Consider the following 18844-nt stretch of genomic DNA (forward strand, 5'->3'; position numbering starts at 1 on the left):
ATTTTGTTGCATAAATAGGATTCAAGGTGTAGGAACAGGGATTAAATAAGGCACACGGTTGAAGCCGTAGAATGAAAGTTGGTAATTTATAAGATTAATTTATTGTAAAATAAACTACTTCATTTTACTTAAACATACCTATTCTATTTATCATTCATTGACTTATCATAAACTTTTGAGTCTAGTTAGGTACTAGTACCTATTATGTGAAAATTTTGAAAAAAATGTTTTCTTTAGGAAATTATTAGCATTAATTACCTTGTCTTGTCATTAATTTATTTACCTACTTGGTAATAATCGGTCGAACACTTGTTTAAAGTTTATTTTCCTTGTCTTTTCCAGGTAATCTAAATTATTTAATTTTTGCAGTAGGTAATTAATTCATTTCGGCTTGAACAGACAAGGCCATTAGGTGAAGCGAGATTGCCAAATATGGGTGATCTGTAGATTGCCGTCCTGCTGTCGAGCGTTCGCGGTACGGACGCCGCGCTGTTGCCGCACCGTGCATTTTGTATGAAAACAAACGACCGGCCGTGCGCCGTACGACAAACGCACAGCTTCGGCACTGTAGCGACTAGCGGTCCGATACGAAACGCATAAATTGAAAGAGCCATAAGTGTTGGAACAACATTCCACCACCATTTAACCAGTTTGACAAATATTAATAATTTTCGTTTCCAATACCGGAGACATATTTTAAAATCCTGTTCTAACCCTGCATTTGTATGGAATTACAGTTTACACATAAACTTTAATTAAATATTTATTTTATTTACTGGTTATAATATAACATAACATTATATAGACCGTTATTTTCTGCCTATTTATCATTATAATTATAAACATTGTAAGTATATGTTAACGGAAATGTATGTAATCCGTCATTGTATAAAATTCCCAGGAAATGTATGTAATTCCTAAAATCGCATGGAAATGAGTGAAATAAATTATTTTATAGTACACATTTCCTAGGAAATCCATACATTTCCTAACAAACAGTCGGAAATGTAAAACATCTAAGATATTGGAAGGTCAAGGTACGCGGGACGAGGGGTATGTATGTCGCAATCGGATTGTATAATCCGCCGAATTACAAACGGCCGGCATTTTGTAATATGCCGAAAATTCGTAATCAGAATTTTTTGGTTTGGATAAGGGGGTGGGTTAGGTTAGGTTCGTGTTTTTTAGAACTATACAGAACTGGGAACTTTAAAAAATTCATTTTGTTACTTTTATTAGTAGGTACGATCCTTATAAGTATTTTAGTGTATTCAACCAACTTAAAAAAGTGGGACTATTTTACAACAATTTGAATATGAATTGTATTATTGTATACAATATCGAAGCTTTTTAAGAAATGTATAAAATACTTTTTTAAGAATTATTATCATACATAATATTATGTTACCGGCAATATATTAAACCCGGCATTGTATGCAATTCTTAGTAAATGTAGGTATGTTATTCCGAGAAACAGTCGGAATTAAATAAATTAAATTCGTCACATTATCTATATCTTTAAATCTGAACTTTTCCTAAGTAGCAAACACATTTGCAAATGTGGGTGGTTTTTGGGGTAGCTATTAACCAATATGAGGTCAAATCTAAAATCCAAAATGGCGCCGACGAAAATTTGACATCATTTCGTCATGGGTGTCATTTTCATGGTTTTTGGGGTAGCTATTAACCAATATGAGGTCAAAACTAAAATCCAAGATGGCGCGGCCGAAAATTTTACATATTTTCGTCATGGGTGTCATTTTCATGGTTATTGGGGTATCTAATATCTATTAACCAATATGAGGTCAAAACTAAAATCCAAGATTGCGCCGACGAAAATTTTACATCTTTTCGACACGGGTGTCATTTTCATGGTTTTTGGGGTAGCTATTAACCAATATGAGGTCAAAACTAAAATCCAAGATGGCGCGGCCGAAAATTTTACATATTTTCGTCATGGGTGTCATTTTCATGGTTATTGGGGTATCTATTAACCATTATGAGGTCAAAACTAAAATCCAAGATGGCGCGGACGAAAATTTTACATATTTTCGTCATGGGTGTCATTTTCATGGTTATTGGGGTATCTATTAACCAATATGAGGTCAAAACTAAAATCCAAGATGGCGCGGCCGAAAATTTTACATATTTTCGTCATGGGTGTCATTTTCATGGTTATTGGGGTATCTATTAACCAATATGAGGTCAAAACTAAAATCCAAGATGGCGCCGACGAAAATTTTACATCTTTTCGACACAGGTGTCATTTTCATGGTTTTTGGGGTAGCTATTAATCAATATGAGGTCAAAACTAAAATCGAAGATGGCGCTGACGAAAATTTTACATCTTTTCATCACGGGTGTCATTTTCATGGTTTTTGTGGTAGCTATTTACCAATATGTGGTCAAAGCTAAAATCCAAGATGGTGTCGACGAAACTCTTACATCTTTTCGGCATGGGTGTCATTATCAAGGTTTTTGAGACAGCTATGTAGGTATTACCAAATCCCCAATGTAACCGTCGATAATTAGGTATATTTTTCTTACTCCTTTAAAGTAAACTTAAATAAAATAACTAAAACGTTAAAAACTACAGTTTTGTAGAAAGTCTTAAAAAAAACAATAGAACATTGAAATGCATATGCATTTCAATGTTCTTTAAAATTGTGTGTTGTGTTTTATATTACATTTCTAAATTCTAAATATTAGAATTTAGAAATGTAATATAAAACGCAACTCTGTGGCAATCATCATCTGTGTTTATATTCTAACAGATATTATTAACTTTAAATATATTCGCTAAACTTTTTTTAAAATAAAGTTTATCTAAAACATTTAAACGAAGATAATAAAAAAAAGAACGTGTGTGCCGAGAAAACGTGTCAGATTCATAGATACCAAAATCGCCGCCTTGCTCCATAACGCGACAGTATTACCATGACGCGATCTTGAAATTCGACGACCATCTTGGATTTTAGTTTTGACCTCATATTCGTTAATAGCTATCCCAAAAACCATGAAAATGACACCCATCACGAAAAAAGTCAAATTTTCGTCAGCGCCATCTTGGATTATAGTTTTGACCTCATATTCGTTAATAGCTACCCCAAAAACCATGAAAATGACACCCATGATGAAAAGATGTAAAATTTTTCGTCGGCGCCATCTTGGATTTTAGTTTTGACCTCAAACTGGTTAATAGCTACCCCAAAAACCATGAAAATGACACCCATAACGAAAAGATGTACAATTTTCGTCGGCGCCATCTTGGAATTCAGTTTTAACCTCATATTGGTTAATAGCTACCCCAAAAACCATGAAAATGACACCCATGACGAAAAGATGTAAAAGTTTTGTCGGCGCCATCTTGGATTAGAGTTTTGACCTCATATTCGTTAATAGCTACCCCAAAAACCATGAAAATGACACCCATCACGAAAAAAAGTCAAATTTTTCGTCGGCGCCATCTTGGATTTTAGTTTTGACCTCATATTGGTTAATAGCTACCCCAAAAACAATGAAAATGACACCCATGACGAAAAGATGTACAATTTTCATCGGCGCCATCTTGGATTTCAGTTTTGACCTCATATTCGTTAAAGCTACCTCAAAAACTATAAAAATGACACCCATGACGAAAATATGTCAAATTTTTCGTCGGCGCCATCTTGGATTTTAGTTTTGACCTCATATTGGTTAATAGCTACCCCAAAAACCATGAAAATGACACCCATGACGAAAAGATGTACAATTTTTGTCGGCGCCATCTTGGATTTCAGTTTTGACCTCATATTGGTTAATAGCTACCCCAAAAACCATGAAAATGACACCCATGACGAAAAGATGTACAATTTTTGTCGGCGCCATCTTGGATTTCAGTTTTGACCTCATATTCGTTACTAGCTACCCCAAAAACTATGAAAATGACACCCATCACGAAAAAAAGTCAAATTTTCGTCGACGCCATCTTGAATTGTTTTACCCCACCAATCTATTCAACAACCCATAAAAAAGAGCATCTGAAAAGTATCAAATATTTCAAATCACGAAAACGACAGTGCACGCACAATAATGTTTTTCTAATTCGTTTTATTTTTGGGACAAGGAGCGATACACCCGTCCTTCCAAGAGCGCTTCTGAGCGCGGTCTGACGACCCGCGAGAGCAAAATGTATGAAGAAATCGACAAGTATTTTTAATTTAGCTAATAATTGAAATAAAATTTTGATTTAGATACAAAAAAATTATCAGAATCTATAAAGACTATATTACAATATCCCTCAATAATTTATAGGTAAGAAGATAAGAATAAGAATAAGAATAATTTATTTCGCCAAAAGCCAACAACAGATATAATGAAAAGAATAAGGAATACAAAAAACACAGAAAAAGACAAAAGTGTGGCAGACCTTTAGCAAAAAGATAGATTAGGCTTTTAATTTTCTTAAAATTGTACCGTTTTAGAGCCCATTTTTTTGCATTTTATGCGATCATTGTGCTGGGAAAATCGTATTTCAGCGACAATTTTGTATGACGTCGTACAATTTTTATAAGATGATCGTAGAACTGAATATATTATCTTTAAATTAAGATATTACTTTGTTCTCACGTGTAATTGCTTTGAGTTAAAATGGTACCGTAAAATAGCGTTTTTTGTTAAAAATCGGTAATAGCACCCTTTAATAAATGAAAATTTGATTTGATTAAATATAAGTTGATTTAAGAAATGTTAATTAGTAAGATATTATGAACATATTATTATTATTTTACGGTAAGACTGTTACCCGATTGTCTCAATAAGTGCTATAATAAAAAAAATAACAACGTGTTTTATTACAGAAATCATTAATTACTTTATATACATTTCCTAATACGATATTGGAATTATATATAATTCCAAGGAAGATTATACATTTACTAGGATATTAAAATAATTTTTTTTTAATAATTAATAAAAAATATCCTGTCCAGGATTTTTCCAGTCAAACCATTTTTAATACACTTAATTTATTATAAAATTGGTCTCATTCTATTATCACGCCGTTGCATTTCGACTTATATTCGGATCTTAGACCACTAGGATTTGTATAATTAACAATTCCTTGATTTCATACATTTCCGGTAACATATACATAATTTCATTTTATTTATTTACATTAAGTATATACATAATTACATACTGATATTATATCTACCTATACATATATATATATGTATATATATGTATATCATGTTTTAACTGATGTATTTATTTATTAGTATTTATCATATTAATAGAAATATATCTTTCACATAATATACTCATGTTAAATTATCATTATATACAATTCTAGACTGAAACTCCAATAGTCACTTGGGGTCACTGAAAATCAGTGGTGGTGAGGTATTAATCACCTTGCCATCATATACTGAGTTGGCTCCATTTGTCAGGTCACTCACTGCCACATTACAGTTCTTAGGAATAAGATTATTTTTATTTAATTATTTTTCTTTTTATTTCTTTTTGTTTTTCCTTCGTTTATAAATGTATCTCGTCGATCGACCTTGACAATAAATATGTTTTATTTATTTATTTATTTAATGTCCCTTACTGCATGCTTTTCATGCAGTTGTCCGCACAATATGTATTGTGGTCTTTGTCCATACACACTTTCTCCAAAGCCCTGCTTTGGTCTTGTTTGATGTATAAGCTCCTGTATATTAGTAAAAGTTAATCAAATATTTAATTCTTATTTCTTGAAATTTGGTATAGTATTCTTTGTGTGATACAAATCAAAACCAACAGTCAGGTTAGGTAGACTACAATTTACAAAACTGGCAGGGTTGCCATGCAATGGTTGGTGGTTAATGAAACACTTGACTCGACTGTAAGCTTGTATTGAACTGCTTAAACTGTAGAACAACAGGACTATATATTCTAGACGCACACATACAATAGATTACACACTACACTGTAAACTGTAGAATTAATATTAAAGACATAGTTCACTATATATTTTGTAGTCTTTGATTATTTATACAACAGACTAGAAATAAATACTATGTATGCGATTATACCTATTCTAGCCATCCATTTTCGTGTTCCTTAAAATTAAGTACATCTTAGTCAAAGGGCAACTTATTGTGCCCTTGCCCGTAATGCACTCATAATAATTTTAAGTTGAATGTTTGTCATTCTTTATGTACCAAACACAGTCACGGCCACGGCGCTCATTCCATTTTACTGGTATTAAAACAGATGAAATCCTTCATGATCCCATATCCTTCTTAGTAGCAAATGTAGAAATCCATAATCCATAAATCCATAATTGTGTCTACAATGTTTTTGTGGAGAATCGTATTTACATTTGGGATGGATTAATTCTTCTCCTCTCTTGAACAAATTTGTTATTGCGAACGTAAGCAATAAGTCTGTAATAAAACAATCTTATATTGGGTTACAAATCCAGAAACCAATCATTAAAAATCATGTTTGTAAAAATTTATGTTCAGAGAAAATATCAGTTTACCATATAAAGCTTATTTTCTGCCTGTAGATTCTACATAACCTCACTCCTCCTCACATCAATCATATTTAGTACTTATTTTTAAAATATTAGTCAACAATTAAAAACGAAAACAAACAAAGCTTCTCGTTTTGGTTTTGACAGAATCTCGTAAATAAACTGAACTAAATACCAGTCATAATAATGTAGGTACATACTCTGTGAGTCAGCTTTGTCTAATTAAAAATCCGAGTAGGTACAAAATCAGTGTTGCCAACTTTTTTTTTCGAACCCACATATTGGAGCCTCGTGGCCCACCAGAAATCCACTAAAGTAATCGGTCTTTAAAACCACCAGAAAAAACACTAAAAAATATCCAGAGACATGTAAATATTGAATGCCCGTTGGCGAATTTTTTGCGAGTTATTTGTAAATAACATCTATTTTGAACTAAGTAATTTTTATTTTTGTTACAATATATGTATTTAAAGATCATCTTCAGAAGAATCTTCTTCTAGAGTTTCAGTATGTGAAGAATAAATTTCTATGAAAGAAATTTTTGTGTGGTTTCGGCATATTTAATGTAAAACCCTTTTAAGGTAAAACTATATTACTTCACAAAATTAATTAAAATACGACAAGCTAGAGGCTACCGCGCGGCCGCGGCATTACCAATACCGACTGATTGTTTATACAGATTGTTTTTGTACACAAATATAGAATGTACAATGTACATATAACCTTTTGAATCAAATCATACTTTAGATCAATAGTTATAAAGTCTATAATCAAAAATATTCAAGCAATAGACAAACAACTTTTGGGGAATTCCCGTATGTTCGTTCTGTTACCAACATGACACAAAATCATACCCTTGTTTCACATAGTTCAAGTCGTTCTTTTTGAGTATTTATGTAAATCTTTCTATTGGTTGAAACTCGTACCTTACCACTAATTGAACTCATCTAAACCACTAGGAAAATCCACCAGCCACTAAAACCAATATTTGTCCGCTAAATGGGGGAGCTAAACCACCAGATGTAGTGGTAATTCCACTGAGTTGGCAACACTGTACAAAATATTATGTTGACAGTTGACAGTTGTCAAGTGTGACGCCAAAGACTTGAAAATAAAAGGTATCGGTCAATTAAGGAAAGCTGGCATGTTCACAGTACTCACACTTATGCAATTTCACTTACAGTATGTTCAAAAATAAATGCGACTCTAGTTTCATTTTAGACTTGAATTGTAAAATGGGTGCGTTGTAGATAAATATATGCAAATATAATTATGAAAGCTCTCATAATTTACCTGTAAAATTATAATTTAAAAGTAAATCAATTGATGAAGTTAATTATTTATTCTAATAATAATCAATTGGATAAAAGTATTAATAATTATTCAATTATCAAATAATAATTAAATTTCAGGTCATAAAAACAATACAAATAACACGTGCACTCACTCCCAACACACAGATGGTTGTTTTGATAATGATTTAAATAACGGACGTCTTCTGCAGTTGCGGAGCAGTCTTGTCCTGACTTTGGTCGAGTAAAGACATCTAAGAAATATTATATTTGTAGTAAGTACGTAATACCTACCAATACGCGCTTACAAATATGTGTTACATATTTATTGTATAATTTTCACACTATTGGTTTTAAACTCAAACTCAAACATTTATACAATTAGACTTATTCTAGAAGCACTTTTGAATCGTCATAACAGTTTAACAGTTTTAACATTTACCACCAATTCAGAAAGCAGTATCTATAGAGAAGAAGAAGAATCTATTTAATCATAATCGTAATCTTCTACTTCACTGAAACTTTCATCGCTCGAAGAACTCGCCGTCGGAATTTCTTAATGTTATTATAAATGAGTCAGTGTAATTATCTACTTTTGGTTCTAATTGAATATATTTTTCCTCATGTTCTCGCGTCTTTCTCCAAACGTCACTAAACATATCCAGACTAATAGCATTTGCTTCCTTTCTAAATAATTCTTCCACAGTTTTCAAGTTAAAGTTCACATTTTGTGATGCTACTTTCCCTTTAATTATGCCCCATAGTAACTCTATTGGGTTGAGTTCTGGATGGTATGGTGGAAGGCGCAATACACTATGTCCATGATCTTTGAGGATTGCATCAAGTAGGTAAAAATTGTGTATAGTTTGGCTTATTTTTTTTAATAATGTGATAACTCTGATTATTAATTAGTACTTACTTTGATTTTTGAAAAAAAAAATGCCGATTTTAGTCAAAATTTATATTTTTCTAACAAGATCCTTATCATCCAAATTTCCACCTTGGTGAGAAAAATTGACATTTCTAATGAAAATGAACAAAAAATTAAATGATTTTATTAAATACTGTAAAATAGTCTATAATTCTTCCATTTACTGTATCACAAAATTCTTCATCGTACTACACCAATTACATCACCCTGTATTTATAAACAATTGCAAAATATGACACATACATAGGCCGGGAGATACTGACACAAAATTTCGGGTCATTTGTAACAGAATGGCGGTTCTACAGAGGTAAAATGATGGTCCGAACGCTGGTACCGGCGGACTAGTCGCGTGGGCGTTAGTCGAACTCGTCGGATAAATAGCGAAAGTCCGATTTGTGACACAAAAATTTTAGAATTTACCGTTAAAAAAGATGTAGGCGGTAGTGTAATGCCATACTTTTCCGGTGTAACTAACAGCCCCCCCATACCGACGCGATGCGTTGATTTAAAAAAAAACAATTCAACCATTTGTACCAGGCTAACTTTTGCACAGGTAATCATCATCGTGCAGACATTTACGTCATTTTTCTTTTTGTCATTGCGTACTAAGACCCCTCTAGACCGCCATCCTGTTAATAATGACCCGAAATTTTGTGTCAGTATCTCCCGGCCTAACATGTGCAATGTGTAAATGTGTTGACGTTCCAGCTCTTCTTAATATACCTATACGTGTACATATATTTACATTAGTGCCATCTAGTGGCTCTGGAAGGAAAAGAACATCAAGTCTGTGTTTAACGTGCCATCTAGTGTGTTAAAAGCAAAATACCAAGAGATATAATCGAACATGTAGTACGTTTATTCCCCACTGGCGCTTTAATTGCGTAAATTTATAGTGCATATTTTTTTGTATGGAGTGAACCGTCTGTTGTATACGTAGTATATTATTATTAGTCTGTGGTAATACATATTAGTAAATACCTTTCAAAATCTATTAAATGTATTTTTAGCAAGACGTACCTAGTCATTAAGTCATTTTTTCACTACATTCATTTATAAAAGTTCATGTAGCACCTATGATAAATTTATTAAGTGATACAATCTTTGTTCACATTTTCTTTTCTTTTTCTTATTACACTGTAATATCCTAAAATAATATTGTCACTCGTTCAAATATATTTGTAATATGATTGTTGTAATTTCCTGTAAGTAAAGATACATTTTACAAATTATTTTACTGTCATAAGCAATTATTTTAGAATTAAGAGTTTTCAACTTTGTATTCTTTGTTGTAAATTCAAAATAAAAATAAAATCGGTGTGAAATCTCCTCCTTTTTTTGAAGTCGGTTAAAAACAAAGCACTCAATGACAACAATACAATAAACAGCACAACCAACATCCGAGTAGGAGGAGGAGCGAGGCAGAATGAGATAAAATAAAGATGATAGACACTAATGTTTTCGAAGATAGATAATATTTGAATTTAAGAACGCAATATATTTTTGTTTAGGTACTTCAGTTCAGCCAATTGCCGTATATTTTAATACGGCAAATAAAAATACCTGCCGTATAAATCGTATTTTAAATGCCTATAAATACTTAAATGTGTGTTTTTTTAATAAAATAAAATCTTTAATAGAAAGGGTTTTAGGTTAAAAGCAAAGAATTTTTTTAAAGATTGAGCGCCCTATAAGACTGAAAATACACAAACTAGTGCTTTTTTGCTGTTGGTATACTGCCTTTTCGAAAATTGAGTTGGCAACACTGAACATTATCGTCCGATAGCCACTGGGAATATCGGTGTCGGCTCCGATATCCGATATCGGACCGGACAATGTGAAAGACAGGCACATATTTCATACATTTTACTTCCCTCCGATATCGGATATCGGCTATCGGCTTCCGATATCCGATATCGGATCGGATAATGTGAAAACGCTCTTATGCACTGCGAGTTGCGACCACTGTAAAAGCATCTACAGACGCTCCGATTTGGTTGGTGCCAACCATATCGGAACCGACAAGGCAACCATTCCAACATTGCTACAGATTGTCCGACGGTTGGCCTTCCAGCTGTCAGTTGACCATAGAGTAATATGTCAGTTGACCATAGTACGAAGAGAATGGGCTAAATTCTACTATAGAAATAGAGAAAATTACAGTCATATGCGGCTCTTATAACTTATCTTTAAGGTTTTTAATGTAGCCGCACTGTCAATTTTTTTTAATACTTCTAACCTAATAAAATACGCTTGATTTCTGGCATCTCTATTTGCGTAATCTTTGTTACTTAAGTCCCACAAACAGGGAAAGTCTTTATATAGTTCCAGTAATTTTATTATTATGTCACGTTCGGTGACCGTAACTCCCTCGGCGTTCATGTTGACGTCCTACACCGGCGGCGTTGCAAATGAGAATGAGCCAATTACCTCTATTACTCTATGGAATGAGCCGATTTGGTCGGAACAAAGCTTCCAAACGTTCCAATTTGGTTGGATCGGATAGGAAGTTGGTTTGGTCGGTATTGCTGGCGCATCCGACCACGTCAAACCAATATTAATAATAATTATGTCGGACCGACCGCTCTCTACACTTTCCGATTTGGTCGTGGTCGGATGGTTGGCACCAACCAAATCGGAGCGTCTGTAGATGCATTAAGGTGTGACGTCAATTCAGTATACTGTGAAGCCGTTCCTTTATAGCCAGTTATACTGGTTACGATTTAAAACGGAACGCAATCCAGTATACTGTCAGCCGCATTTTTTGACGCAGCATTCAAATGAGTGTATTAAAGTTTTCTAGAACATAAAAATAAACTGTTTTGGAGTACTGTCCAATTAAAAATATTTTAATTAATATTAATTGTAAATTGAATTTATAATATAATAAAAGTAAGTACTTTTTCATAAAAAAGAATAAAAAAGAACTTTCAGCTCGTATTGAACATTTTCAAACAGTCTAATAAAGTTAATTTTTGCAATTCTTCCATTGTTTTATTTATTAATCCAAACTAATTACAGAACTTTAAAATTTTCTGATTAAACTGTAGCTTTGTATAAGACGTTAGGCACTCGAGTGGTTTTGACTGATCATATTACTTGCTCTGTGGACTGATCACGTGATCAAAGTACTGCGAGTACCTTACCTCGAAAACGCCAGTGCTCACAGTAGAATATGGCGGCGATTAATGACGTCATAAATTTCCCTAGGGTACTGCGGCAGTATACTGGCAGTCCATAACGGAACGAATTTTTCTACAGTGATAGCACTGTGCAGTGGTTGCAGTGCATAACGGAAGACACCCTAACAGATGAATTCTTAACCAAGCGTCAATCGGTCGACTGTCATCAAGTTCATAAAATGCCAAATTAGGCTGACTAGAGCGCCGCCACGAAAGAAGTCCCATGGCTAAGGTATCCGAACGAATCTTAGAACCTGTGAGAACCTGTTAGAACCACAATTAGAAGGAATTAAATACTTTGGCAAGATACCTACGTTGAAAGGCGAAATCGTCGCCTTACTCCATGACATGAAGTTAATGCACGCGCCTAAAGAAGTTTCACTTCAAAAATCTTCAGCTCTAGCAGCTTAAAACACAACGCAAGACTCAACGACTGAACAGAATTTATGAATTTTTTAGGATAATAACTGTTTAAAAAATGCATACTTACCCGCGCGATTGGCGAGAATCTATACTAATACTAATATACTAATTACTAATAATATTATAAAGCTGAAGAGTTTGTTTGTTTGAACGCGCTAATCTCGGGAACTTCTTGTCAGATTTGAAAAATTCTTTCGGTGTTAGATAGCCCATTTATCGAGGAAGGCTATAGGCTATATATCATCACGCTAAGACTAACAGGAGCGGACCAATGCGGGTGAAACCGAGAGGAACAGCTAGTCTAGTATAATAAGATTAAGAGTATAATAGTTAAGTATTTTTTTGTTTTCCATTAATCGCTGAGCTGTATATTGCCGATTCTCTAAATATTAACGTTTAATTTATCTTGTACTAGCGGTCCGCCGCGGCTTCGCCCTTGGTACATATTTCTCAATAAAAGGTACATATTTCTCAATAAAAGGCTTTCTCAGGGTCTAAAGATTGTCTGTGCCAAATTTCATCGAAATCGGTTGAGAGGTTTAAGCGGGAAAGCGTAACAGACAGACAGACAGACAGAGTTACTTTCGCGTTTATAATATTAGTAGGGATTATTATTTGAATAATATTAGGCCTGAAAATTATTATCCGCTCAACGGTTGTGCATTTAAATTTTAATTATTTGTTTGTATTCCTTTTGAATTTCATCATTAAATTTCACTGTACGAATTCAAAAGTGATCAATTGTATCGTAGGAGGTACTATAATATTATGCTTGTATGTCCACCAGATATCACTTTGAGTTCCTCTAGAGCCACACCCGACACCCAAAACATCAACAAAAATTTAGGATTTTTATTAGCAATAGAAAGAGGAGAGAAGGGGAATTAATCTTATATATAAAAATGAATCGCAAAATGTGTTGGTAAGCGCATAACTCGAGAACGGCTGAACCGATTTCGATAATTCTTTTTTTATTATATTCCTTAAAGTCCGAGGATGGTTTTTATGTAGAGAAAACGTAAATATGTTCCACGGGCGAAGCCGGGGCGGACCGTTAGTTTTTATATAAAAAAACGTATAAGTATGTTTTTTGTTATAGGACATAGCTACAAGGACATAGAATGAAATAAGCAGGTAGGGTATTTATGTAACTATCGCAAAAAATAATATGGCTAAAATTCAAACAAAATATATTAAAAATTAACATTTGTTTAATGATACATTCATTTACATTAAGTACTTATATTACACATAATACTTATGTTCCTATCAAAATAAACATTTGATCAAAACACTAAACATTTAATACGAAATCTTTAAAATTATTTTTAAAGAATAAGTACCTCCTATAGCTGCTCTAAACAAATTATTAATCAGATCTATATATGGCACAGTTATATTTCATCAAAATATTACATATAATTTCTTATTTGTATAAATCTCCAAGCAACATAGAAGTATGAACGTAAGTACTTATATTTTTGAAATAACGTCACTTATTTAATGGTACATTTACTTACAGACGTTTATAAATAGATATTCACATTAAAAAAGCTACAATGAAGAAAATACAATACAATGAACACTGGTATATTATTCTTATAAGCATTCGTTACGCAAAAGATGTAATAACATTATTACACATAATATGAGTGCATTTAAATATTATTTTTCTCTTGTATATTACATAATTGAGCAAAAGCTATTTCTTCAATTGACGTAGATTGCCAAGTTTTGATGCTAACTATCACATTACATTCAGCAAGTCTTTACATGGCATGCCCTAAGTTAATAACAAAATACAAATGATGAATCTAAGCTCGTTTCGAGTTATATTGTCGTGTGTGTGAATTTTTATGTGATAGTTATTGTCACAAAGTTCTTAATTTGAAAAATTTAAACTAATAATACTGCAATACAAGTCACAATAATTATACAAAAACATAGATAAAGGTACGATTGGTTTTAAAACGAATCAAGTAAATAATCTGACTTCCTCACCAACTAAAACGATCGTGCATGGTATAATTAACTTTAAATAAATTGTCAGGTTTGGAAACATAAAATTTTTTTATATAATACTCTTGATTACTTACGAAATAATACTTTTAAGTTGTAATTAAGAACTAATACTTAAATAAAACCTCAGTCATTATTTGCGTTGTCTGTATTTTTCTCCACCCTATTCTCATATTCTTCGTGTAACACCACTGTAGTCGCGCTAATATTGGAAGGACTTTGAGAGTGCGTTACATTTGTGCGATTACTATCTGCTAAATGCTCCAGTTCATGGCTCTCCAAGTTTGGTACTCCAGAACAAATGGAGCTGACTCTCGATACCGACTTCTTTTCCTCCGTTGTAATGTCTTTAGATGAGTTTCGTCCAAGAAGTTGTAGCATTGAACACAAAAAGAACGTAGCATATAACCAACTAACAGACATAATAAGGGCTAAAAACAATCCGATTTGCGAGTAAGGGAGAAGATTGGATCGCAATAAGAATATGCCAGCTAAGCCCGTGGTAAGTGCGGCAGCTGCTGTGGGACCCGACGAAGTACACAAGGCATATTTAACTCTCGATGATTTTGAACCATTGGCATTGGTATAGCTTAATGCATAGTGTAAACTAAAATCGACAGCAAGACCTGCTGATGTTGAAATAGAAACACTTTCCAAAATATTTAATTTCCACCCGCTCAATACCAAAATTGCTATTGTGACAGTCGAAGAAAACACCATTGCAATGAGAGCACAAATGCTGACCACAAAACTGAAAGTTGATGGTAATAAAACGATAAACCCCAATGCCGCTGATAGCAAAAGCGCCATGACTGTCCCACTCGCTAAAGTTCTTTGTAAGTCATAGAACTGAAGATCAGATATGAACCAACCACCTTTCATACTTGGCGGTGCGGACTGCAATTCATATTGGGTCCAATTTTCTACTTGAAGAAAGAATTTATTCATTTCCTTGTAAGACATAGAGTAGGGGACAACACTTTCAAATTCCACTACCAGAGCAGCTACAGTGGGCGGATTTGCACTCCTTAAAAACTTCGGACCCGCTACTCCGGGTAGGAAAATTTCACCTGGAGTTTGATATAGTGATTCTATAGCTTTTATGATACAATGATCAAAAACATCTTTCTTATATGGAAAACGCGAAGATTCGCAACACGGTGTTCTGTTCATTTTATCGATAACGTCGAAACAACGTCTACTCATGTACATTTTAAAGCTTTCAATAAAGCAATTTGGTAACAAGGGACCTAAAGTCGGTTGGTAAAAAGGTTGAGCCTTTATATTTCTACAGAATTTGGACAACCATAGTTGCGATTGAGGCTCTGATATACTAAAGTTTTCGTCAAAAACTAATTTACCCCTCGATCCGGGGTCCATATGATTTCCATTGTCAATAGCTTTGACACCCCATATCCACCGAAGTGGCATTTTCACACCAGATCCAATATCTCTACTAAACTTTTCAAATATAAAATTATCACTATATTGGAGATCATATCTTTCAAAGGGATGGGAAGTTTGGAAAAGTTGAAACTGTTTTGTGTCTGGCAACTGCAGACCTGGATAGTAAAATACTACAATAATACTGCAAATTCCTATAGCACCAAGGATGATTGCTAAACCTACATGCAATCTCATGATACAAGTTGTGATAAATCTATTCAATATTACTTTGATATCCTCTCCAATTTCATTCATAATCCTCCTAAATACACCTAGTAACACATATCTTGATATATACAATTTAACATCTAATATGAAAACTGATGCTGGCAACCAAGTCATCATTAGAAAAAAGTTGACTAATACTGTTGTACCAGCAAAAACACTAAAACAGTTTATGGCAGGAATATAACTAACATATGACGCAAAAAATGCAACAGCAGTTGTTACAGTAGTTATTAATATTGCAATAACAGTATGCTTCAGAGTTTCCTCAAGTATTTGTACCAATATGGTTTCACCAGCACTCGAAACATTTTTAATATCAGATAAACCATTTTCCTGAATAACTATATTATCTCTTATTAATCTCTTGCTAACCATTGTCCAAACTTTTACATATATAAATGCATCATCAGCTCCTATCCCTATCACAACAACAATAACTAATAAATTCATAAATGGAAAAAATTCCAGAGAAAATACATAAATATACAAAAAGTATGCTACACCAAGAGAATATGCTATAGCTATGAATAATAAAATCGTAAGTAAAAGTGACTTGGTATAAAACCAAACACCTATAAGTACAAACAAGCCACCCAAACCTATTAACCAAGTGTCTTGAATTATCCAAAGATCAAAAAGTGCATTCCTTAAACCAAAATCCATAGCTGGTATAAGAAGAGAATCACATGATAAATTAGCATTTTCCAGCATTTCATAATACGGCAGTACAGGGCTGCTTGTCGGTAAAGGTAAGAATAACATTGAATTTTTAACATATGAGTTTGTAATATTTTCAGGAGAGAAAGCTTCTGAATCTATAAGATAAAACAGTAAATTATAGACAGCGTCATGTTGGGCACAATATTTTGGAACCCTACATCGATTCATTTCACAGGATGACATTAAAGTAAAATTATGGAAATAACCTGCACATTTCTTCAGAACTTGCTCTGTTGTATCAACATCTTCTTTTGTAACATTTTCGCATGAGTTTTTGCCAGAAATAATAGCAATGTAATTTGGTACGCTCCATATTGGACAGCAAAGTTCTTCCGAACGAGTTGATCTTTGGCATAAGTTGACATACAAATCATTACCCAGTTCGACAAGCTTATTTTGCAATTCACACACATTTTGCACATTTTCAAATGTTAATAGTGATGTTCCATCAGCCGTTGTCACTACTAAGTGAGCATAGTCCGCTACAGGGCCTCCACATACACCAGAAGCATAATTATGATGTCCATACATACCAGATGAACTTGGCATGTCTTTTATAATTTTCCATTGCATTCTAGTATGGTTTCTAAGGAAAACTGTATCTTCATCTTCAAATGACACATTTTTACCAAAGCTCCAATGAATATGATTGACTGAGATGTTAATTTCAGCAGAATTGTAAGAAGTTTTTGCAAAGGCAGTGTTGTTATTTTGTTTTGTCTTCTTATTACGCCCCTTCTTGTGTCGGTGTACAGAATGTGATTTGTTTTTAATAACTCTATTGGTAAAGGTGTGATTCATACGAATTTGGTCTTCAATTTCTTTAGGGTTTACAGCTAGTCTTCGGGACGGTCTCGTTTCATCTATAAGATTTTCCCAAGCAATAAAACGGTTAGCTAATGTGGTTCCTCTAGTTTCAAATCCAAGCACCGGATCGGAAAAGGAGGGTAATGGGTGACAAACAAGGGGTATTATCGTTAATACTGTGGATATGGCAGCTACACTGAAAAGGATCAAATAAGAATGACGCACTATAAACCTGGCGTAAGCGGACAACATTTTTAAACCTGGATATTCTTGGCTTCATATTTGGTTACTTCATCTTCTTTTGCAGATTTCACTCACAAATATAGTGTTTAATTTTTGCAGCTTCGTTACGTTGTTACATCGCATATTATTATTTGTTACATTTTGGTAAAGTATTCAGACACAGGACGTTTCAATGAAAAATAATAATTTGTCGTTGTTTCAAATCAATAATTCGAATAGAGTACCCCGGCAACCATATTTATCACTCAATTTTTTTGAAACAAAAATATAAATAACCCAGGTGTTTGAGGCGGAGACACTCGAATTTTGATAAATTTGACTTTTGTCAGTTGTCAATAATTGTTTCATGTCATTGTCATGTCACAGATAAAGTATTTTACTACAATCTGTTGAATGTAAAAATAATGTCTATGATAACTACTTTTTTTGTGTGTGGACTGTGGTGTCTCAATAGATACTGATACTGATACTGAAATGTTAGATTGTTAGCTAGAAGGGCTTCTACCATAGAAATCTAAATAACAAGACACTAGAAGTCGTAAGCGCGCGTGACCTTGTCGCCACTCAGGTGACTTTCACAACACCAGCGTGTTCGTCACTGTTCAGTTGCCTGGAGACGTATGTGTATAAGCATGGTGTGTTTCAGCATTTCCCGAATTTTTTCGTATTGGAACAAAAAGAAACAAAACGTCTCATATACTTAGGGATGTTATTCTAAAATAAACCGTAAATTCGTGCGTTAGGATACATATTAAAAAGCTTAATTTAATATTCAAGGTAGTTTTCACTCAAATCAAGCTGTCCAATAAAAGGCATAGTTTACTTGTGTGTACTGTTTAGCTATCGGTTTAAATGTGTTGATTTTGGCGACAGCGGTTTTCATATGAATTATGACATTATAGCACTTCTATGTGTCTTGTTATTTAGATTTCTATGGCTTCTACATTTTAACGCGCACGCGTGGGTGAACTGAAGGTTCACCCTGGTTATGGTAGCGACATGCGCAAGGGCGTCCCCCCTTGACGGGGACCTCGAACCTCGACTTGGCCTA

General features: G+C 33.6%; 1 protein-coding gene and 1 long non-coding RNA gene across 2 annotated transcripts; both read right to left on the reverse strand.

The window, feature by feature from the left end:
• Nucleotides 1–5232: 5232 nt before the first annotated feature.
• On the reverse strand, nucleotides 5233–7614 carry LOC149484419 (uncharacterized). The gene is made up of 2 exons (XR_016316266.1): nucleotides 6509–7614; nucleotides 5233–6410 (listed from the first exon to the last, which is right to left on the reverse strand). It is a non-coding gene; the product is annotated as an uncharacterized LOC149484419 (long non-coding RNA).
• Nucleotides 7615–13555: 5941 nt separating this feature from the next.
• disp (RND transporter family member dispatched) lies at nucleotides 13556–18107 on the reverse strand. Its single transcript, XM_089700532.1, has one exon. The coding sequence runs from the start codon at nucleotides 17800–17802 to the stop codon at nucleotides 14476–14478; it is 3327 nt and encodes a 1108-aa protein (XP_089556658.1). The 5' UTR covers nucleotides 17803–18107; the 3' UTR covers nucleotides 13556–14475.
• Between the last annotated feature and the right edge of the window lie 737 nt (nucleotides 18108–18844).

This window comes from Colias philodice, chromosome 11, assembly GCF_061535455.1.
Source record: "Colias philodice isolate Cphi_HAF_F1 chromosome 11, ilColPhil1 Martin Lab GWU primary, whole genome shotgun sequence".
NCBI lineage: Eukaryota > Metazoa > Arthropoda > Insecta > Lepidoptera > Pieridae > Colias > Colias philodice.

Excerpts from the sequence above, each read along its gene's own strand:
- disp (XM_089700532.1), bottom strand. The coding sequence starts at position 17,802 with ATGTTGTCCGCTTACGCCAGGTTTATAGTGCGTCATTCTTATTTGATC.